This window comes from Cadophora gregata (genome assembly GCF_030347475.1).
Source record: "Cadophora gregata isolate MNR1 chromosome Unknown scaffold_13, whole genome shotgun sequence".
Lineage (NCBI taxonomy): Eukaryota > Fungi > Ascomycota > Leotiomycetes > Helotiales > Ploettnerulaceae > Cadophora > Cadophora gregata.
The window spans coordinates 482,789-504,701 of NW_026695936.1; the positions used below are offsets into that span (position 1 = coordinate 482,789).

Genomic DNA, 21,913 nt, shown 5'->3' on the forward strand with positions numbered 1-21,913 from the left:
ACATCTGCACCATTGAGAGCCTCAACGATCACATCACGCTGAAGGGGTCTTTGATCGTGTTAGCCCTCTATGATAGTATCACCGTTCCAGCTGGAATTACCTGAAAGACCCTCTCTTGAACTTCCTCCTCAACGTAAAGTCAATATCCACACATGAATTATTCCTGGAAAGTGAGGGCATCTTGATTTAATCCCACGTGATCGGGTTGTGTTGAAAAAGTTCAAGCTCTTCGAGCTGAGTTTTCGCAGTTGTGTGGCTCGTTTCGCACCACTTTACGCGTCGTCTAACACACATTATCGTCCCTTGAAGGATTCAACCAAGGTTTACGCGCTTCGAGATGTACATCGATCATGCAGAGGTTTTTTTAAAGGATAAAGTTGGACGCGTCGAGGTTCATAGGGCAAGCGAGTCCAGTACGGGGGCCGAAGTGGCATATTCCGCAGCGGAAGGAACGATCTCAGATTGTGTTTGAATATGAAGCTTTCTATTATATCAAGTGAGTTGATATCATTGAGGCAAGACACCGAGACTCCAATTCAAGATTTGTCTATCAAAATATCAGAACGGGCAAGAGGGATGGGTCTGGGACCCTGACGACACGTGACCTTAAATACACAGTGGGGTAAGGTACCTACCCACTCCTATCATTACCTAGAAGAGGAAGACGATTTTCATTTGGCGAATGGCATTTTAAAACATGAATTTTGTGCGCTTCTGGCTTCCTAGAATTGCTGTGGCTAAACAGTTGCACTTTGTGCTTCAAAGTGTTGTTTATCTGCATCCACTCTAAGCGAGCGTCTTCAAGCAGATATGGATTGGAAAGGGTTAGTGCTGCGGAAGCATTATAACAGTGCAAAAATTCCATAATGCTCTAAACTTAACGGAATAAAGTTGGACTTGCTCATAAGATATAAGAGAGTGTGAAGTTTCACCAAGGCAGAGAAAACTCGAATTACCAGATTGCACGAAAATAGACCTACCTTGGAAATCCTGCTCTCTGATTACATGAAGGCATTTGAAAATCACAAGACCACCGTATGGTTGGGTTCTGTGACTTGTATTAAAAAGCCTTTTACTGTATTTATTTCTTTCGACTTTCAAAGCCCATTCAAAGTATCTTGAGCCTTGAAGACATCGCCTAATTGAAGTAAGCGCGAGTTTCCAGCTCTCAGCAATACACTTACCAGTCTCAAAGAAGTCCACGAGAACAACATTCGGTCGCCTTCCCCATTTGGCCGTACAGAGATCAGCTTGTGCGCCAACACTTCCATCACCTGTCGCGGCATTGGTTCTCGGTAACTCGATGGTAGCTGGAATCAAGACACCGAAAATGTCGAGGTCGAGGAAATGGTTGACAATATACATCAGACCAGTGCCGTCCGATCCCATAGGTCTATCAAGATCACAAGAAGGGAAGTTGTTGTCGGTTACATCGAAGGCGGTCTCGAAATAGTAAGCGAACTCGTCTAGGATGTAAGGAACTGTGGCAGTATCGGCTCCGAAGTCTGGAGTGTGTTAGAAGGCTTTTTGCCAGAAAGGTGGTTCGCATACCCATGAACATGACAAGTCGAGTCTTAGCATCAATGAGCTGCTGCAAAGTTGGCCAGTCCTCAATCGCAAGTTGTTTCCCGGGAGAAAATGCATAGCTAGCTAGCCCGGACGTTGTCATGTCTGCACCGAATTGGCTGACAGGTACTCCATCTCCGTTCGTTAGCAGCACCGTGACCACTTCGTTCGGGTTACTGTCCATCCAGGTCTTGATAGTAGTCAAGTAGTCCACGAGTGGTCCTGCGTCCTTCAATTCGCATTTCGTGTGGCATAGTTGGATGACCCCATCCTTCAAATGAGATTGTGTTTGAAGATATCTGATTCCACCGTTAAGTTGATCGGTGACGGAGAGGAATTGATTGTCCGTAGGCAAGATGCCAACAAATGCAGAATCGTGTGCGCCGATTTGTGTGACGTTGGAGTACTTTCGTGAACACAAGTCGGAGTGGCCATTGCAGGTTGCAGCGGTAGCAGAACCTAGGAGAAGGAACGTGGCGAGAATGTTAAGAAGCATCTTGATTCGAGGCCACCGATGGAGAGCTACCTGGTTGGATTGATGTTAAAGAACGTGGGTAGGGTTGGGTGAAAAAGGGAGCATCAGGGAGGAAGAGGTACTGATCTTAAGAACAGAAGCTCCCTGCACGGGGTAGATCGCCGTCCATAACTTTGCTCCAATTGAAGTCATCGGACAAAGTTCTTCGGCATCACCGCAGCACACCCTGGGGCCTTCATCCTCACTGGCAATACTCCAAAAGCATCTCACAAGCCTACCACTTTCTGATAAGTCGCTATCACACGTTTCGGAACTGACCCAGCATGAGTGCACATCCGTTGGCTCAGCGCTTCATACTGATTGGAGGCGGGTTTATTCCTCACAGCCACATGCGCAAGCGCTCACAGAGATCTCGAATGGGGCTGCGGAAGACCTCTTCTCTTCAAATGATCTGCAACAAGCCTGCTCGGCACTAGTTTCGATCAAGCATTTGCCGTGCCGGGAGATGTCTTGTTTCAGGGTCTGATTCGCCACGATAATGCCGTTCCTAGTAAGATGCGTACATCCCGGTAATTAAATGGTGGCGTTATGTACTGGATCAACAAGTCAATGTACAGTACTATGTTATATTCAGCGGAAGAGGATACAGATAGAAGCGGATTGGAAGTGTTGTTCAAGGAGATAGTTTTTCATGGTCGTCACGTGAAACCCTCCCTCCTGAGATTGCGTACCTACCTCGAGGTGGTGCAATACTTCAGCGGTAAACATTATGAACCAAGAGTTCAAGGAAAGGGATATTTGAAGACAGTTTTTCCCATAAGTTTCACAGCATATTATTATTTTCCCTTCAAGGTCTGTTTCCCGCATTCCGAAGCGCTGGTATCCCTGGCTAAAATTCTGGGAGCAATGTAATTCAGCCCCAAAAAACATGAGAAATTGCGAAGTCATCTATGGCTGTTAGTCATAAGCTACAGGGTCATAGTGTTTTGTATTTGAGCTCTGAAGAATAATTGAACATGACTGAGAAAGTCCATTCATTCCTAAACCTCGGTCCAAAGTCTCACATAACTCGGCACATAACTGAGCGAGCTCTCTTCAAAATAAGCGAAAAGTTGTAAACATCGGACACTCAGACTAAAAGCTCGAAAACATATCTCACTGGTCCGTTGGAGCATTGAACAATATTTATAGTCTGGCATGCCTACAAGATTGCATTCCTACATTTTACGGTGCTGAAGTATGGCAATTTTGAGCTAACCAGACTTCTAGGACATGGAGAAAACGACTATTTCAATGATATGGGTAAAGCATGAGACTAAAAGAACTCACGATTAATAGATCTCAAGGATATGGACTTGAAGCAAAGCCAATCTCCGAATGCTCATGCATGCAACGACTCTGACAGATGACATTGAGGATCACGTACTCATGAAGTTGGTTCGGCCCTTCCATAACCCCTGGTCCCCAAGAGACAACAATGGGACTAGCGCCTCGGCATATGATAAGATTCCACCACCAAGTTCCCATCTCTCATGCTTCGAAATATCACCATGCAAGCTCGCCTGTTGACTCGGACTCTGAGCGTAATTACTTGTCTCCTCCAATACATCATGGCCACCGCGGAATTCCCACCTCGTCAATGTTTGACATGTGCTTCCAATGGAGCTGTCTGCGACGGAGCGTTTCCTGTTTGTGAGTTCGTCATGTCAGCTGTGATATCTAATTACATATAATTCATAATTTCATAGGCTCATCATGCAAGACTAAGAGAAAGGGGTGCAGAAAGCCCAATCTCGAGGTGGCTGTTCCTTGGGACAGGACTAAGCGAGCTTCAGATCAACCATATCAGAGTGAGACTGGATTTAGGGATGATATGCTGTTCGCCGAGAGGAATACATGAAGTCTGCCCACGAATCTTTGATTGAAGGAATCAGTAGAGTCTATGACACTTTGGCTACCATGGCATATCTCGATCGCTCAGAGATCAAAGTTCCTCCTTATGAAGCCCTGCCGATGGAAGAACTCGCGAATATTGGCCTAGACGGAGAAGCCCGTGCATTGATCCGATATCTTCCATATCTTGACCGCGAACGAGAAATATCTCCTTATACACAGTCATATAGCTATTTGAGTGATGTGGGCGGTGCTTGCCGTGTTCTTTGGGACGGACTAAACGACCTAGCTCCTTGGGTGATCCGACTCTCGAAATGCCCACCTGCGACAGCATCTCACGGAGGGACTATAATCTACGATATGCGCACCAAAAGCATTATAGAATGGCCGAACAATGAAGGTGGATACACAAATACATATCTCGACCTTCCGACTTCTCCGCCTGAGGAATTTTTCAACCGCTGGGTAGGATTTCTAAAGAATTTGAAGGAGATTCCCTGGCGGAATAAGAAGGTGTGTGAGATTAGTTCTGAGCCGCCAGCACCTCCTTCGGGGTTCCTCGACTATTTGATCAACGGCTATGTCGACCCCGCCGATGGACCGATTCCAAGGAGCCCGCGGCAGCCGCAGCTGGGAATCAACGACGGCCTGTACATGCGAGAGGCACGTAAAAAGCTCTACAGGGATAGCGGATGGCCTGGTGCTTTTGACGAGACTGACTTCAGAGCCAGCAGACGGAAGTGGCAGGAGGAGCATGATACTTGGAATAGAAAAAGATCGGTAGCATGGACAGCTTCGACAGAGGTCAAAGCAGCAGCTTTTGCAGAATATTTCATGTTCCTGGCCGTGAGCGCAGACATGAGCTCTGAGAATTGAGACTCGTTGATCTGGCCCCAGCACTGACTTATCAAGTGCTCCTCAGGCTAGAGTTCAAACCTGACTTTTCATCGACACCTTCATTTCCATTGCTCCATATTGGGCGACGTATCATGAACGGAACAGGTGCTACCCCCACAATATAAGTATTCAACCACTAGACTGGCGAGGCCTTCAATTCCTAGAGCGACCGCAGCAGTTGATCAAGACTATCAGTCCAACAATGAAAATGCTGATGAGAAAGGAAAAGATCACAACGCCCCGCTGTCCCAATTTGAAGGTTGTGTATTGTATGCTTTGATTTGAGGTGATATTTGAAGGCATGGTTCCGCCATGGAGTAGGGTGACTTATGTGAGTGGTCTTGTCAGATGTGGTGATAGTAGCTGTATCGGAATGTTCTCTGTAGGAAACTTCAAGGCTTTTCTTTTGCCGTCGTAAAATTCAGTCAGCAATGAGAAATAAATCAAGTTTAAGTAATAATCGAAGCGTGGAAGCTAAGCCCAGTGCTAGTAGGGCAGCCGATTTAGCATTTGTTGATGGCTAGCTAATTCATGGTCATGGCCAATGAGAACTTGAATGATCGCTTAATTTTTCATGTAAACATCCAACAGAGAAAGTATTTAGACGCCAAGACAGAAAACTAAAGGACCTAGGTAAGATATACATATGACCAACATATATAATCATTCCTATTCGCTATTCTGGAGTAGCGCTACGCCGTGGTATGGGAAGCTTCGTGAAAAGGATATCCTGACGGAGGAGCTAGTTTCGCCCATACGCGCTTGGAGAAGTGCCGCTTGGAATTCCAGTACACATTAAAACAACACAACAGAAGCAAATCGATCCGCAATTCGAGGAATAAGGACCTAATACGACTAACTTAAAAGAATACCAGACCAGCACTGTTGTGTAAATGAACCACGAAACACATATGACTTTGCACATCTACAAAGGTGTATCTGCTAAACGTCGCAGCGAATCGACACCCGCTGCCGGAGATTCATCAGACAACCCCAGAGCAAGTTTCTTCCAGTGATCGCGCTCAGCAGTCTTCTTCGCGATATCCTCCTCCAGCTCCAGTATACTTTGCATTTTTCGCTGACGAGACTTCCTCGCCGCGAGGGTATTCCTGGCTCGTTTCATAGCAACTGTATCGTTTGGATCGTCGACGACGATGGGTGGGAGTGGTTTATCTCGTTTTCGCAGAAGTGTAGCTGCCGATTTCGAGGCGGCAATGTGAGGGGAATCCGAGGCACCCTCAGCATGGTCATCATGTGGGAAGATTGGGTACCAGGGATCACTGAAAGTCGAGTTGCTGACATCGGTCGAGTCTCCCATAGAGGAGAGAAGCTCATAATCGTCTGGAGATGTGAATACGGTGGAACTAGGTGCGTAGCTGCTGAGGCTGTTTCGTCTGCTGGTATTGGGAGATTGTGAGCCGCCGAAAATTTCTGGTGTTGTCTCTGGTGTTGGTTCTGGTGAGGGCGGGGAGGACGAGAAGAGAGGTGGTTTTTCAGATTTCGCTACAATGTTTCGTCGACTCAGTAGCCTATGTGGAGAAGAATCAAGAGGCCGCGGAGGCTTGCTGAGCAAACTAGGCTCTAACAAGGGCACCCTACGTAGCGTCAGTGAGCCCTTAGAGCTAGTCATTTTAAACATACCATGCTTTAGATGGACCACACCACGCAGGTTGCCAATCCGGAACGTGTTGCTGTACTGAAGGAGTAGTGAATGATTTTAGAGCCTCTGAATATTTTGCCGACTTGCCAGCGTCATTGGCAAAAAGATTAGTGGAATGAACATAGCCAATAAAGGAACAAGCCAGATTGTCCGGGAGCCAGTCCCAGATGAGCACCGGAACTGATAGGATCATCAATGTTGAGTTACTTTTGTAAATACTCTGAACTTGGGCATATTTAGCGAGTGCGGGAAACTGTTGAAGCCATTTCCTGCATTGTTCCAAGTCAAGTAGCTGTTCCTCCTCAAGCGCCAGCGAGATGAGGACGTGCGGGAGAGCTGTCTCGCCGGTGGCGAGAATTTTGTTTAACGAGTCCGGGGAATACAGATCTGCGGGCTGGTCTCTGTTGGCGGTCACTGCTGGTTCGGAGGAATCAATGTCCATTGCGGATCCCGCATCTGCTAGATCTGCCTCTCTGCCCTTTCCTGTGGGGCTTTCTGGTACATATTCGGGGTCATTTCGACGACATAGCTCAACACTACCTGCTCTCGCATCGACCGTACTGAGAATATGAACAGGTGTTCGTCGACACTCGAAGTTTTTAATGTTGCGTCTTCTCTCTGGCTTTTCATGTCGTAATCGATTCAGGATCTCGCAATGAAGCATTGCTGCTGTAAAGCTTGAACGGTCCTGCCAGTCATCTAAAACTGCGATGAGCGTGTTGGTGAATGAATGTCGGCCAGGTTGAGGAGCCCATGTCTCGAAGCCGCAGGCTGCAATGGTTTCCGTCACACTGTTACATTGACCGTCCGCTGGAGCACTGCTTGCTGCTGCGCAGCAATCGAGAAGTAAGAGTACGTCTGCTTCTGCTTGTTCAAATATTGTTTGGATAGCATACCATTGCAAGTATGGAGAGCTCGGGTCGCCAGTGCTGTTGATTGTAAGCTTGTCGAACGTAACATTGCGGAAATCTTACCATGTCCACAGTGGCTGCCGAGAACTATTCATTCCACCATGGCCGGCATAATAAACGATGAGTAGATTATCTTTCACTCCAAAGTCTTGTACTATATTGAATGCTTTGCCCATCAGAGCCAGATGAGGCTGTGTAGATGGGATCAACCAAGTCTCCGTTTTGAAGCCATAGCCCTTAGCGAATGCAGCAGCCAGGTCATCCAACTCATACTGAACGCCCATCGTATCCTGCTCCCATCTGAGGAGCAAGACCTGGACATTTTCGTAGCGAGAACGTCCTTTATTGGGAAAGATCTTGGTAGCAGCCTGTAACTGTCAGATCGGTATTTGAGATTGAATATGTACTCACAGCTTCAAGTCGCTGAACAAATGTACTCAGCTCATTTATATGGTATTTTGTTCGGCTGGTGTCATGTGTCGTCGCTGAAATCGAGGACGCTGGGCTGGATTTTGGCTGCTCCTGCACATTTGTTAGATCTCCAAATAATATCGAGTCTGCTGTTTCCTACACTGCTGTCTGACAGACTTTCACTTGGCGATCGTGACGCAGGTTGCATCCCGCCAGTAGATAACGTTACGAAAGGCTGATTGTCCATTTTACCTTGAAATTGGCGCTACGCGTTGAAGTTTGTTTGATTTTGGATGAGAGATTGAGAATGAGGCTGGGGTGCGACGAGACGTGCTCGCTTCCCAAAGCACTCACCGAGAACTCATGATGCATCTGCATGCAAGCCACTCGGGGATTACCCAATCGGTAAGCATGCATGGAAATCGCCCTACAATGAAGAAATCATGTACCTGGTTATCGTACCAAGTGCTATTAAAATCGCAAATCTTGAGGACGATGGATATCCTGTTCTTGCTAGCGAAACCTGCTGAACATTGATATCTGTTGTCATCCATGACAGTTGCACTTATAATACTAGTCAAAAAAGCTCTCAGAAAACTGCCAAGGCGTTTCCATGACTGGAAACACCACCCTCGCAGTGATTCGGAGCACTGGTCACAAAGAACGTCCATCTCCCCTTCTCCCTGCAAGTCTTTGACAGCTTTTCCAAGTCAAACATCTCACCCAAGGGCATTCCCCAAAGAGCCAGAATGTATTCATGGAGCATGTACTCTTCCTGACTTGGCCATGCCTCGAACGCAGGGGCATCACCCGCAACGGCTGCAAAGTAACAATCATGGAGCCAATCGAGCATAGCAGTCTCTTGTTTCACTCCAGCCCATCGTTGACCGTCGGTTTTGCCGGCCGAGTGAGGGCGTAGGGCGGCTGCTGCACGGGCTTCGGGGGATTTGGAGTGATATGTTGCGACGAATCCGGACCGGATGAACAGGATGTCGCCGATATGAATGTCTCCTCCCTGCGCTGCAGGTCTGATATCAACTCCCTGAGACCTGCCACATGCTTGAAGCTCAGCAAAGGAGATTGTATGGTAGTCATATGGATCTGAGCTTTGTTAGCAGCCAGAATTTCGTGCTTATAAACAGTCCAATTTGTTACCATAAACAATTCCGTTCTCATTGGCATATGTCCAGTAGTCAATCAGTATACCGCGACCAACAATGCCATGCTCGGCCCAGTGGTGGATACCGCATTTCTGAGGATCGGCAGCTTCTCCTTGAATATCCTTTCCCTTTGTTCCATTGTAAAATGTCTCAGATGGCATATGAGCAATGTGTCTGAAACCATCCCACTGAGTACCAGACTGGGTGTTCAACTGGTACTTGTCATCATATGCAAGACCTTCGGCTATGGGCTTGATCTCGTGCCGGAAAGTCTCTCGGTTGAAAGCTGGAACTTCAGGGACATTCAATGGTAAATTGAGAGATACGATTTCCCCACTCTTGATCTCTTTTGATGCGGCTTGGACTCGAGTAGGCGTGAGAAGATTAATTCTCCCAATCTATATTTGTCAGTATAATCACATGCTTCAATAAAGTTCAACTCACATAATCATTCTGTCCCCAAACCCATGCACTTAAATGTGTTAGCAATCATCAACCTGACTTTCCGAGGTACTTACGCTCCCTCCGGTGCATCTTCTCTTCTGGGAACATCCTTTCTAACTGGGAACTTAGTGCAATTTGGGTCAAATGGAATGGTAGTAGCAGTCCTGTTCCCGGTGAGAAAGTCGCTGATTTGCGTGAGTCGACCAGCTGCTTTTCCTGCCGAATCTGACATTTTGACTGTTTCCTTGGAACAAAACTCCTAATTTCTATAATAACAATAATTCTGAAGAACGATTTCTCTTACTCTTGTGAGAATCTGGGGTGGCTCCAGTACATATTTCTTACCCCACCTTGACGCAATGAGGGGAAATGACATGATAGGCTCAAGGGTCCGAGGCTACAAGGTTACGGCGGAGAACTATGCCGGGCCCTTGGACAACTGGTCTTCGATGATTGAAGCGTTCGCTTGAAACGCTCCATGTCTTGTTGTTCGTTTTCGTACTTCAAACCAATCATGAAAGTTGGAACGTATGAAAGTCTGGAACGAGTAAATGACTTTGGGGCCTGGTGCAAGGCAAACAGCTCCTACGGCGGCCCGGAGTAACCAGCATGGCACATCGACATTCCGGTGTGTTTCTTGCGCATTCCCAAACCTCACTCTTAACCACGCAATTCCCGACCATAAGTACCTCTAGGCCATAATATCCTACCACAATGTCGGCCAGCGACAGCGACCTCTCCAGCTCCAGTCCAGAGCCAGAAGTGTCCACCAAGAAGCGAGGCCGTCCCCAATCCACACCGCTCGAACCCTACAAAGACGAGATCGTGAGACTCTTCATCGACGAAGATGTACCCATCATTGAAATCGCCCGGCGGCTGAACGTAAACCATGGTCTGGATATCAGCGAACGAACAATTTCGAGACGACTGACGCAATGGAAGGTACCAAGGAAGAAGACTCGCACGACTGCATCGGTGGAGCTGCAGGAACGCATCATATATCACTACAACAAGAATCTCAATGATGACCAGATGGCGCGAGCGTTGCTTGCTGAGGGGTATGAGATCAAACCGCGGAATCTGGCTCGTCTGCGGCAGAAGTTGGGGATGCGAAGACGGTCTAAATATCCGGAGTTCAGAGAATACTCGGAGGAAGAATTGGACAATGATCCTATGCAAGCAAGTACCTCTTCACCTAGAGCATCTCCAAAGAAGCCTCGCAAGAAAGCCAAGAAGGTTCCTCCGAATGCTGCCTTGATACCCAAGGTGACGGCTTTTGTGGAGAAATATATGAGCAAGTATGATGGCTCTCACGACTTCAACCATATCAAGAGGGTAGTAGGCTTGGCGCACAAGATATACACGGAGATCATCAAAGCAGAGGAGCAGTCTGGATTATTCGAGAAGGAGTCTTCGCTGGATCTACATGTCATTACTCTCGCAGCTCTACTGCACGACGTCGGAGATAAGAAGTACTTGGAGCCAGGCCAGAAGGGAGAGACCTTGGTTTTGGCAACCTTGTTGGGTTTTGGTGCGCCTGAAGATCTAGCTCTCAAGGTACAGCGGATCGTCCTTGCAGTGTCGTACTCTTCTGAGATCAAGGATCCAGGACATGTCGAGACTATGATTGGCAAATATCCAGAGCTGGCTATTGTGCAAGATGCGGATCGATTGGATGCCATAGGAGCTGTTGGGATCGGTCGTACTTTTACCTTTGGAGGGGCGAAGAACGCAAGGGACATGGGGGAGACTATTCAGCATTTTGACGATAAGCTCGTGAAGCTGGAAAGTATGATGAAGACCGCGCCTGGGAAGAGGATGGCGCGTGAACGGACGGAGAGATTGAACATGTTTAAGAGCTGGTGGGAGGAAGAGCAGAGAGAAGCAGAGGGCTTGTTACGGAGGAAGTGACTGCACAGTTGCGTTATGATACCCACAGATTAGTGATCTGCGTGCATTCTTTGGTTGATGCGATTCAATATTTGCCTTCCGGGTATTGTTGTTACCCTGAGGGATTTGAGTCTTGGCTTACTATCATTCATCGGCGTCTGTTTACGTAGCCGAGTTCCACAGTAAGCAATTGGAACGCTCACATCAGCCGCCAAGGTACTCATTTCCATGAACATGTACATGAACAACAAATTTTTAACTTCGTCTCCTTCCTCTTATAATCATTTTTTGGGTTTCACTTTGATCGAAGCAGCTTGCTTAGAGGTCAATTGACTCTTGTGTGTACTCAAGGTTCAACAACCATATACATATTTCCCACTCTCACTCACTACTAAATCCCACCTGCCAACCCTCCACCTTGTACACAAACAAACTACCTTTGATTGCACCCATGGCTAGCACATCCCCACATACCCCTCCAACACTCACAACTCTCCCCACCGAACTCCTCCTCCAAATCCTGCTCTACCTCCCTCCCTCATCTCTCCAAACCCTCCGCCTCACCTCTCACCACCTCGAAACCCTCTCCTTCCCCCTCCTCTTCCGCAATCTCCCCAATTGGCTCGACTACAAAAGGAGCCATGCTGCGATCGTAGCCCTCGCGAATGATGCGTTTGAGAGACCGAGTGGCATGTGGAGTCCGTGGGCGAGTGAGCCGGATGGGGAGGTGCAGGGGACTTGGTTGGGATTATTGTGGAGGGTTGAGACGAGAGGGGGATTTGTTTTGAATGAGAATTGGGGAAAGAAGGATGGGGAAGAGGGAGAGGGAGAAGGGGTTTGGGTGGATGGTGGGAACGGAGAGAAAGTTTGGGGGACGGCGAGGAGTTATGCGCGGTTGAGTGGGAGGGAGGATGTGAATGAGAAGAAGTTGAGGGTTGCGCAGAATAGGTACTTGATGCATAGGAATTACTCGGATGGGGTGGGGAAGAAAGGGCTGGAATTAAAGCAGGATGATGGAGAAGAAGCGGGAAGGAGCGCGAATGGGATTGAGGTTAGGTGGAAGGAGAAGGAGCTCTAAGAAAGAATCAGGGATTGAGAGTTTGAGCTGGCTTCCTTGGGAAATAGAAGGAGAGACATGGTGCGTGTACGCTTATATTTGATAGAGCTAATAGACATACCCAAATTTAATGGACTCAATGCTGTGGAGGTAATTATACCTACCACATGTAGTCAGCTGACACTCTTGCTAAGGCTGTTCAACGACGGGAGTCTTTCATGTGAACATCAGATGACAGCCTCGGGAAACTTGGTGGCAGTGGGTGATATTGCCCAGACTTCTGATGAGATATATTCATACTTGCGGTGGGGTAGAGCATAGATAATTCACGCTGCAGCACAGCAATATTCGTATGCCGTTTGGCGTGGAGGGGAAAGCAGGCAATGGAGTTTACCGGTCAAGAGTGCATGCTTTTATTTCATAGAACTTAGAAAGGCAGAATCCAACTCAGCAATAAGCGATGTGAGTGAACTCATTCACTGGAACTGCTTCTAAGGATTGGAAACCGCTCGGTAGGTGAATAAAGAGTGATTCAAGCCTTGGTATGAAGTGAAACTACCCTAAGCGAAGAGCCATGAGACAGAGCTGGCCCGAACGCTTGATTGAGTTAACGAAAACATGGATTTCTGTGTTCAGAGGAACAAGAAGGGAACTTTGTAATCTAGACTTCTGAAATGGAGTGACAGGAAACAGAGACACATCAACTCACTGTCACAATCAATAACTTCACGTGACATGTAACATGGAGAGGCATACCTAGGTACCTATTAGTGTACGTGTACCTTAGAGACTATATACGCCTAGCTTGTGGTAAAGAAGTGATCGGTAGAAGATCCAGCAGACTCTTAAATTACCAATGTATCTACCGGGAGAGGTTTATCCTCAGCTCACGTGGGCATCGTGCCTCGCAGCAATAAGATGTGACTGCTGCTTGGAGGAAACTTGGCTGGACAGTGTGTTATATCTTGCGAGATAATTCTCTATATGGTGAGGAAATTTCCAATAGACTGCTGTTGTTCGGTTGACAGCATTAGCAAGACGAAATCTCAACAATACGTAGAAACAAGAGTGCGTAAGATAGGGTGATGAAGCAGCCACTACAAGCCCTATGATATTCCGGAAATTTGGAAACAGGTGAAAATTGGCAATCAAGACTCCCTACCTTCTTCTAATTCTATGTCACAACGTTGAAAGGAAGCCCGGTCCAGATTTTAGGAACAACAATCTCGTATTACGATTCTCAGCCTCTTGCTATACCCAAAATCTTACCCAACCCAGGCCATAAACCAAAAAGCTAGCATTGAAAAAGGAAGTCTAGACGGGCCATTTGACACATCTCGTCAGCTGCAAGCAACCTTTTCAATTCTTAGCTTCTGGTACCTGCAGCCGCTGGACCGCTCACAGCTTCAAAATCCTCACTACTACCCTACTATGATGCTTGTGAGGCACGGAATTGACGGTGCCACTTGGCGCAGGAAGCTCTAGATCTTGACTGGAGAGCTTGAGATGAAGGGTGTACAGATGGTTTTATCAAGAGCAATGAGAACTTCGCCATCTAGACTTGAATTTTTACACACTTCTGTGAGATATCCCCGGTTACTGTTCGAGGAGCTCAGAGATACCCACATGATATCATTAATATATTCAAATTAGAGTTTCGTGCGCAGGCTTACGCCGCTGCAACATTACCCGGATTTCAAGCTCGACGTCGTGGCCTCGGTGGGTAACAACCAGAACTTGATTTGAGAAAGTCCATCCTTAGTTCCACTGCTTAACGTTCTGATCCAACACACTTCCAGTAAAAGCTCCGTCCCATAGTCGGTATTCACGTGAACCGTTGAAGCATCCGTCACATCCTTCATCCAATAACCCAAATGCACGTCAAGCTTCACCCCCGCATATTTCCCCGCACCTTGACAAACCTCACAGCTCATCCATCCAGAACCCACCCAACAAGCTTACTGTAGGTGGCAGCGAAGCTTGGCTTCACATGGCATGGCTCGCATGGCTCAAATGTTGTCCAGTCCCTTTCAAGCTTCCCAGCCCCCCTTGATTCACCTCGGCAACCTGCTGTCGATCGTCGTGATCCGCCACATATGAGGTTAAGGCAAGCCTCGCTACCCCTGACTGGATCAGCGGGGCACAGAGATTGGCTGGGGATACTGAACCTTAAATCCCCTTCTGGGTTGATAGGCCAGGGAATTGCCGGGATTTGGGGTCGCAGGAATTGGGAAAAGAACCCTTGCATGAAATGATATCTGATATGGGCCTCAGCTGGAAGTGCAAAATCTGAACATCAATGCGAGCATTGCTTCTTTTAATTGGGCTTGCTGAAGGTCGTATTGAAGAAAAGGGGATGTTGCGAGGAGAGGGAGCAGCTGTGCTTCGAAGGCACAGGAATCGCCGGACTGTGCAACGGAATGTTGTACCGGTAGCGCAGGTGCAGACGACACTTCGCAGTAGGAAGGCACGACACAGGACTAGCGCAGGTGAATTTAGTCGGAGTGGGAACTCCCTCGTCAATCAACAACCCTTTGCTCCCCCCAATTATCTTTCGCAGTTCCAATCCCGTTTTTCAACCAAGGTCCGCTGTCTCGGCATCTATGCTACTTTGTTACTAGCCCAAGGGCTGGGATGACCAAACTTTCCCTTCTACAGTAAAGTCTGTCCGGCGTCCCCAGGCCAATCTCCAACTTTTGAGGAGAACGGTCATGCCAGTGCCAACCTCGGTATGAGACACCTCACTGTGGAGAGAAGATCATGCCCAGACCCGGCCCTTCCTCCACATGATTGACGGGACCTGCCTGAAAGCAGCTTCCAGGTTTTGCTGGAGCTGTTCAACGCCACTGATGTGGGCAGCCATGACGAGCATGGGTGTACGCTCCCCCTTCTTGACCTGAAGCATGTTAGTCGTCGTCACGTATAAATAACGAATTCCCCCCTCTCCTCTCGAATCCTATCACGCAAAACTTTTGACAAATTTCATCAAGCAAATCTACCGTCAATTCGCATTCCAATTACACACATTCGCTACTTTCCGAAGTCAAACAAAACAAACAAGAACAATCGTCAACATGAAGTTCACCACTGCCACCATCGCCATCTTGGCCACCGCCGTCTCTGCTCAGTCAATCGCTGACTTAACTGCTCAAATCCCATCTTGCGCCCAAACTTGCTTGGCCACCGCCATCACCGGTGCCGGATGCACCATCTCTGACAACGCATGCCAATGCGGTAGTGCCAACGCTGCCATCACCAAGGCTGCCACTCCTTGTGTCATCTCCGGCTGCTCTTCTGACGATGCCTTGAGTAAGTGACCTGGTTGAATCACCTGATTTCGTCACAAGCAAAAGCTAATATATGGATTTCAGAGACCCAAACCCTCACCTCCCAAATCTGCGCCCTCGTCGCCTCAGGTGCCGGTGGATCTTCAGGCGGATCATCCTCTGCTGCCTCTCAAGCCTCTTCGGCCGCTACATCAGCTGCGTCTTCCGCGTCCAGCGCGGCCAGCTCTGCATCTGAGAGTGTCACTTCCGCGGCGTCTTCAGCTGCCTCAAGTGCCTCCTCAGCTGCTTCGTCAGCAAACTCCGCTGCCTCTTCCCTCTCTTCCGTGGCTTCGTCCGCATCTGCAGCTGCCAGCTCTGTAAGTGACTTCTTACACCAAGTACATGTCTTTTTTTCTATATAGAGATCTTTGGCTAATTGAAATGAAATCAGGCTGCCAGTGCTGCATCCAGCGCTGCCTCCGCAACTGGCTCCGCACCAGCTACAAACACCAACGCTGCCAGCAAGAAGGAGGTTGGTGGTCTTATGGCCGGTGCTGCTCTCATCGCTGCTCTCGCTTTGTAAGTGAAGCGAAGCGAGCGGATTGAGTGTACAGTACAGTATTGGGGTAGAGGATAGGAGAGGGATATGGGAGGAAAAAGAAATTGTGAATATATGAATAAGCATTATTGAACACCAAAATAATAATATTGTCAAGCATAACAATCTTGTTCCATGTTGCTCGTGCTCATAAAATGAAAAGTTGCAACTGGTGAGTGTGTTGTAACGAGTCACACTGATGTCACGCACCCCACTTGGGAAGGCACTGCCCACCTCGGGGGTTCTGTGAGTGTCTCAAATTATTCTAAACATTCTACTCTAACACTTCTAACACTTAAAAAGATCCATCTCCCTTGATCTACGTCAAGAAGTCTCTATACTTTCCCAATGCCGCCTCCCTGCTTCCCGTGAACTCCTGATTCAATCCATCCAGCGCGGCAAAATGCTCTGCGAACTTCAAACCTCTTTTATTCTCCTTCTCAATCCTCTTCCAATCCCACTCTCCCTCTGATCCCTCACTCTCCGGCGTCTCACTGCCCTCTCCCTCAACCTCCAAAGTCTCCGGCGTCGACTCCCCGGACGGCCCACTCATCGTCGCCCATCCGCCAGGTTTGGGTGGCAGCAATCCCGAAGCATTCAGCGAAACCTCCGGATGCGTCGTCAACCGTCCCAACTTAATAACATATTTACTAATCGCGCTCGCAAAAATGGCCTTCTCATCCACCTCCTGACTGTTACTGTCCCCCTTCACAGTCTTATACCCCTTTCCACCAAACCAGCTCCCATCTGTAAGGATATATGCGCTTGGCTTCACCGTCCCCTTCTTCACGAAATGCGTAACGACGTATATCCACTTCCTGTCCCAGCACAGTAGGCGACTCCACATCTCGAAGCCCTGGTACATGCCGATCTCGCGCTTGAAGCTGCACATCACGCCGCCGAGCATGATGCTCCATCTTCCCAGGACAGGTTTACCCTGGGCGTCGAGAACGAGTTTGGTTTGTGCATTTTGCTGGAGGGCTTTGATGCCGGGCTGGATGAGGGCGCAGACGAGGTGCGAGCGGGTTACGTCGAGGTCGGAGAAGTATGTGCTGTTGGATTTGTGGAAGTTGTAGTCGCATTCTGTGAGGGGAGAGTGCGAGGTTGTTATTACGGGGAGGAAGAGCGTGGAGGGGGCGAGGGCGGGTGGGATGTTGGGGAGGGAGAAGAGGCAGTGTTTGAGGATGGCGTTGAAGACGCGGAACTATATACCAATACATGTTAGTTTGGCTCTGGAGGATCGGGTTGGAATGGGCAGGCCGAAGATAAGGCAAGATACGTACATGCCATGCGAACGGCACATTCTTGAGGTTCGCAAGTACGATCAGAGCTGCTACTATCCGCGAATAACTCCCTGGTCCGGTGAAAGTGGTGAGGGCGAGCTGCTTGAAGCTGACTCTGGATGCGCCTGCTGAGACTACGAGCGCAGTCGTAAATGCTATGGATTTCAGGGGTAACCGCGTTGCGGACGCCATGGTTTTTAAAGGAAGTGACCGAGGATATGAACAGAAAGTATGTTGTGTTGTGAAGGAAGAGAAAAGGAGTGTTGATGGATGGCTTGTAGATTATTCCTGGGCTGAGATGGAAAAAGAGCGCTGACATGTACGCTTCGTAAGACGCGATTTGGCCGAGGCATCGGAGACTCGCTTGTGAACGCCGATGGGACGGAAAAGCCAGGCTTAGTCATGCTTTCATGTGCTTCCAACAGCTTCACCAGCTTCAGATCTTACAGCTTACCTAGGTACCTAGTTACTCGTAGATCTCGTCCTGAGTCCTGCATCTTGATGATCTGGAAGAGGACGCCAGAAATCTGGAATCTTCGGTGTTTGCGGCACCATGGTCGGACAGCATACATCGTTGGCAAGTTACGGTGAATGATCCATTTCGACTCTTCATGTTTGCATCGTTCTTTCCCTCTGTTTGATCCGTTTGATACTTGCCCCGGCCGGGTGCTCAAGGCTTCACCGAGGAAACAAAGGAAAAAAATGTCTTCTTCTTTCACGATCCTCATAATCGCCTCGTGCTCAGAACTTATCTTTGTTTTTGCCCGTCTTACGCGCTTTGCTCGCATAGTTTTGAATTTATGGGCCGCATCAGGGCGCGCGTGCGTAATCAAGCCAAGATCTGTTGCCGTTGGAAGACCATGCAGGAGACAAGTGGCTCGGTGATAATTGGGGGCGATTCTAACAAATATTGGGTACAAACCAAAACCTTGGAGGCGTTGAATCCTATGCATCCTTTAGTGAGTTGCCATTGGACACTATTGTTAGCTAATGCAGTCGTGCGAAACTTGAGGCTGATACGGTTGCACAGCAGGGGAAGTACAGAAACTTGGTTCAGGGGAAGTTGGGGGCTAAATAAAGAGGCACAGTCTTTCAAGTTTGTATTCTTAAGACACCCTTGCCCCCGACTGGCCTTACCCTGCAATTTTGTGAAAGTTCCATCCTATTCTTCCTCGATCATGTCGTCAACTGTAGCGTTTCTCTTGGTTGTTGCTTTGCAAATATGTCGGATTGATGCCGCGTGCTACAATCCGGATGGCTCTGAGATCAAGGATCCAGCTTATCAGCCTTGCAATCAATTTGCTGGTGCAGTGTCGCAATGCTGCGGGACAAATCATACGGGAGTGGTAGCCCCGGATACGTGCCAGGCAAATGGTCTTTGTCAGAACAATGGAGATTCGGTATTTTGGAGGCAAGGGTGTACGGATAAGACTTGGAAAAGGTACTTGACTTTGACTTCATGATTGTGAGACTGCAGTCACAATGCTAAATTTTCTCATAGTCCCTTCTGTTTGAATCTATGCACAGATCCCAAGGTACGTTGCCATGTACCCAGCTATTTTGGCACATATTGATTATTCTAGAATGGCGGGGATGCATCAGACAATGTGCCCGTAGGCCAGTGTAGCGATGGGTCGTGGTGCTGTGGAGGTGTCAACGCCACATGTTGCAACAAGAAGCAGGGGATAGTCATAGCAGCAACGATCGGAATTTCATCAACAAGCTCTACAACATCGACTTCGAGTTCGACATCAAGCGGACCACTCACCAGCACCACAACGTCCTCCACGACAGCTTCGATTGCCCCGAACCAAGCCTCCTCCATACCAAGTCCATCAAAGTCAATTGTTTCAGTTACCTCTGATGGCTTAGGCAATGGAGCCAAGATCGGAATCGGCGTTGGAGTTACAGGAGTTGTGATTGCTATCATAGCAGTCACGGCATTCTTTCTCCTGCGAAGAAGGCAGAATAAGGCATCTGAGACTCCAACTGTCCCTCAATACGGAGGTCACGAACATAATGGCGTGGCATATCACGAAGTCGCGGATTCGAAGAAATACTCTCCGGCCCATCCCGTGGAAGTCTCTGCGTACAGAAATCCGGTGGAAGCTCCTACGAATGTGTATCGAGCTGAGTTGGGGAGCTAGAGGGGAGAACCGTGAGCGCTCTGGAAAATCGAAATATCACATCGAGTGTCCGTTGGGATAGACTTTTGCGACGTTGGTCTTTTGATGTGCCCAAATGACCTATAGAACTTTTAGGGTCTTGATAGGCGATTTCAAGCATTTGCTCGAATGAGTGATTGTCGTAGGTGAGTCAACAAATGTTTTACACCTCAGTAGAGGACTTACCAATGCTTCTTAGATATCATGGATTCCAAATCGTACCAATCAATGTTTACTCAAAGTTCCCGCGGCTTTCAAATTACTGACTGGGTTGGAGATACTTAAAGAATGCAAATGTTGGAACGTTTCATTGTGATACGTCTTCAAAGCAGCAAAAGTTTGCCACATTTTAGAGTTCCTGGGGCTAATTGGGATGGGCTTGTGCCTCCCCTGGGGATTCTTCAAATCTTCTTAATCGGCTCCACCTCAATAGTAGTTGGCTCAACTAAATCTGCAACCTCCCTGCTCCTTTCATCATCACTTTCCTGCAACTCCTTATGCTGTCGTCTGCCACGAAATTAGCGATATCCTACTCACCAAGCTGGGAACAGGGAAAGGTACGGACTCTTGCTTATCATGCAGATACTTCACAACCTACGTCATAACAATCAATATAATCGCACAAGCAACCACGAACGAGTATTCTTTCGTAAATCTCGGGGCTTCGACCGTGGGGAATGTCAGAATCAGAGTCCAGGCTGTGGTAGATTGACAGATCGCATTCATCATTACCCGCGTGAAAGCGCGTTGTTCGGGGAGTGCCGAAGTATGTTCTGTGCCCAACTGTGTGGAACCGCTTGTCAGTGGTGAGCAAATTTAGGAATCATTTCGACTTGGCTCACCCATAGAGAACAGAGGATATTGCGTTGGCAAAATAGGTTGTATTGAAGGCAAACCACAGGCTGGGCTCGGGGACTTCCCAGATGATGATTATTACCAAACCTAGGATGTTCACGATGTATGCTAAGGTAATCGCCCAAGCCTGTACGGTGAAATCAGCAGCTGACTTGGCACTGCAGAGTCATTTGTTTCTGCACATCTTCGTCCAGGAGAAGAGCACGCAATTTGGAGGCTTGGAGCTCAGACTTACAGGTGATCTAAAGAAATCTGCTCCGAAACAGACGGCGAGCGTGATGAAGATACCGATTGCTGGCATGGTCGCACCAAGATTGTTGACCTCGGGAATACTATACCGCTTGAGCGATTTGATCCATAGCAGATAGCCTCCATTGGCAGTGTTCAGTGATCCATTCCAGAACATTATGTTCCAAAATACCAAGACATAGATATGCCAAGTCGAGAAGACTTTCTTCACCAATTTCCATGTCCAGTCCGCAGGTGGTCTATGTCCCGAACTCTCAAGGCGTTTCTTCGCAATCTCGATATCTCTCTTGTTGATCGAGAATCTATTTGGTTTATCTGGAGTGCTGGGGAAAATGAACCATCCGACAAAAGTGAGGGGAAGCGTGCAGACGCTGGTGATGATAAAGTTCCAGCGCCATCCTTCGAGACCGTTCACCCCGTCGAGGTTTTTAGTGGCAGCTGCTTGGAGGAGAGAAGCAGTGAGTGTTCCCAGGGCGAGGCCGATGTAGAAACATGAGCCTCTTCTATCCAGCTCGTGGCCTTTGTACCATGATCCCAAGGTATAGTGAACAGCGATGAAGAAAGGGCTCTGCAAACTTAGTTCAGAAGTTGGACGATTAAAACAGCATCATTTCGACTTGCCTCAAACAAGCCGATCAGAAATCGGTATGCAATCAGTTCAGGCAGGCCCTTTGCTCTATATTGCAGCAAATTGAAGATACCCCAGCCAAGCCCCAAAGCCGGGATGAGAATGTGTAGTGGCACTTTGGGGAAGAAGTATGCTCCTGGGACCTGTCCGATACAATTCCCAATCAGAAGAGCCGACTGCAAGTGTGAAAGATCATTGCCCCCCAGGTTCAAGTCTTCTTTCATTCCGGAGACATACGCATTGTCTAATCACATCAGCACGGCCAAGGAGCGAGGGTGTTAGAGACTTACTCAGATTTGCTGCATCGAGATATTTCACCCAGTACACCAACAATGCGTATGGAACAATCAGAAGATCCAACTTCCAGATTAACTTCCTCTCTTCTGGCGTATCATTCTCATCGAACCACCGGAAATGATGGAAGAGTCCTTGCTTTGGTTTCGGTGTTGCGACGACGACATCTTCCGGTGTTTCTGCCATTCTGGACGAAGTTAATGCCGAATCT

General features: G+C 48.1%; 10 protein-coding genes across 11 annotated transcripts; 5 read left to right on the plus strand and 5 right to left on the minus strand.

Annotated features, from left to right (window-relative positions):
• Window positions 1-879: 879 nt before the first annotated feature.
• ONS95_003638 (uncharacterized protein) lies at window positions 880-2,677 on the minus strand. 2 transcript variants are annotated; one of them, XM_058496958.1, is made up of 4 exons: window positions 2,320-2,677; window positions 1,552-2,092; window positions 1,185-1,505; window positions 880-1,138 (listed from the first exon to the last, which is right to left on the minus strand). In XM_058496958.1, the coding sequence occupies exons 1-4, from the start codon at window positions 2,374-2,376 to the stop codon at window positions 1,098-1,100; spliced, it is 960 nt and encodes a 319-aa protein (XP_058352901.1). In that variant the 5' UTR covers window positions 2,377-2,677; the 3' UTR covers window positions 880-1,097. The 2 variants fall into 2 exon arrangements, with proteins under 2 accessions (XP_058352901.1, XP_058352900.1); XM_058496957.1 differs by having other exon boundaries at window positions 1,552-2,677.
• Window positions 2,678-4,000: 1,323 nt separating this feature from the next.
• ONS95_003639 (uncharacterized protein) lies at window positions 4,001-4,810 on the plus strand (the record flags this gene model as incomplete). The annotated part of the gene is made up of 1 exon (XM_058496959.1): window positions 4,001-4,810. One exon carries the CDS (start codon window positions 4,001-4,003, stop codon window positions 4,808-4,810), a length of 810 nt encoding a protein of 269 aa, XP_058352902.1.
• A 946-nt stretch (window positions 4,811-5,756) lies between these two features.
• On the minus strand, window positions 5,757-8,060 carry ONS95_003640 (uncharacterized protein; the record flags this gene model as incomplete). Its single annotated transcript, XM_058496960.1, has 5 exons — window positions 5,757-6,426; window positions 6,473-7,420; window positions 7,466-7,770; window positions 7,814-7,924; window positions 7,974-8,060. 5 exons carry the CDS (start codon window positions 8,058-8,060, stop codon window positions 5,757-5,759), a joined length of 2,121 nt encoding a protein of 706 aa, XP_058352903.1.
• Window positions 8,061-8,402: 342 nt separating this feature from the next.
• Window positions 8,403-9,753, minus strand: ONS95_003641 (uncharacterized protein; the record flags this gene model as incomplete). Its single annotated transcript, XM_058496961.1, has 5 exons — window positions 8,403-8,914; window positions 8,969-9,371; window positions 9,418-9,445; window positions 9,492-9,581; window positions 9,722-9,753. 5 exons carry the CDS (start codon window positions 9,751-9,753, stop codon window positions 8,403-8,405), a joined length of 1,065 nt encoding a protein of 354 aa, XP_058352904.1.
• Window positions 9,754-10,131: 378 nt separating this feature from the next.
• On the plus strand, window positions 10,132-11,328 carry ONS95_003642 (uncharacterized protein; the record flags this gene model as incomplete). The annotated part of the gene is made up of 1 exon (XM_058496962.1): window positions 10,132-11,328. One exon carries the CDS (start codon window positions 10,132-10,134, stop codon window positions 11,326-11,328), a length of 1,197 nt encoding a protein of 398 aa, XP_058352905.1.
• A 430-nt stretch (window positions 11,329-11,758) lies between these two features.
• On the plus strand, window positions 11,759-12,385 carry ONS95_003643 (uncharacterized protein; the record flags this gene model as incomplete). Its single annotated transcript, XM_058496963.1, has 1 exon — window positions 11,759-12,385. One exon carries the CDS (start codon window positions 11,759-11,761, stop codon window positions 12,383-12,385), a length of 627 nt encoding a protein of 208 aa, XP_058352906.1.
• A 2,947-nt stretch (window positions 12,386-15,332) lies between these two features.
• Window positions 15,333-17,432, plus strand: ONS95_003644 (uncharacterized protein). Its single transcript, XM_058496964.1, has 2 exons — window positions 15,333-15,673; window positions 15,736-17,432. Exons 1-2 carry the CDS (start codon window positions 15,439-15,441, stop codon window positions 16,050-16,052), a joined length of 552 nt encoding a protein of 183 aa, XP_058352907.1. The 5' UTR covers window positions 15,333-15,438; the 3' UTR covers window positions 16,053-17,432.
• On the minus strand, window positions 16,548-17,703 carry ONS95_003645 (uncharacterized protein; the record flags this gene model as incomplete). Its single annotated transcript, XM_058496965.1, has 2 exons — window positions 16,548-17,432; window positions 17,512-17,703. 2 exons carry the CDS (start codon window positions 17,701-17,703, stop codon window positions 16,548-16,550), a joined length of 1,077 nt encoding a protein of 358 aa, XP_058352908.1.
• Window positions 17,704-18,689: 986 nt separating this feature from the next.
• Window positions 18,690-19,658, plus strand: ONS95_003646 (uncharacterized protein; the record flags this gene model as incomplete). The annotated part of the gene is made up of 3 exons (XM_058496966.1): window positions 18,690-18,952; window positions 19,013-19,046; window positions 19,095-19,658. 3 exons carry the CDS (start codon window positions 18,690-18,692, stop codon window positions 19,656-19,658), a joined length of 861 nt encoding a protein of 286 aa, XP_058352909.1.
• A 419-nt stretch (window positions 19,659-20,077) lies between these two features.
• SEO1_3 (MFS transporter (Seo1)) lies at window positions 20,078-21,888 on the minus strand (the record flags this gene model as incomplete). Its single annotated transcript, XM_058496967.1, has 6 exons — window positions 20,078-20,183; window positions 20,275-20,472; window positions 20,519-20,658; window positions 20,767-21,348; window positions 21,384-21,652; window positions 21,699-21,888. 6 exons carry the CDS (start codon window positions 21,886-21,888, stop codon window positions 20,078-20,080), a joined length of 1,485 nt encoding a protein of 494 aa, XP_058352910.1.
• Between the last annotated feature and the right edge of the window lie 25 nt (window positions 21,889-21,913).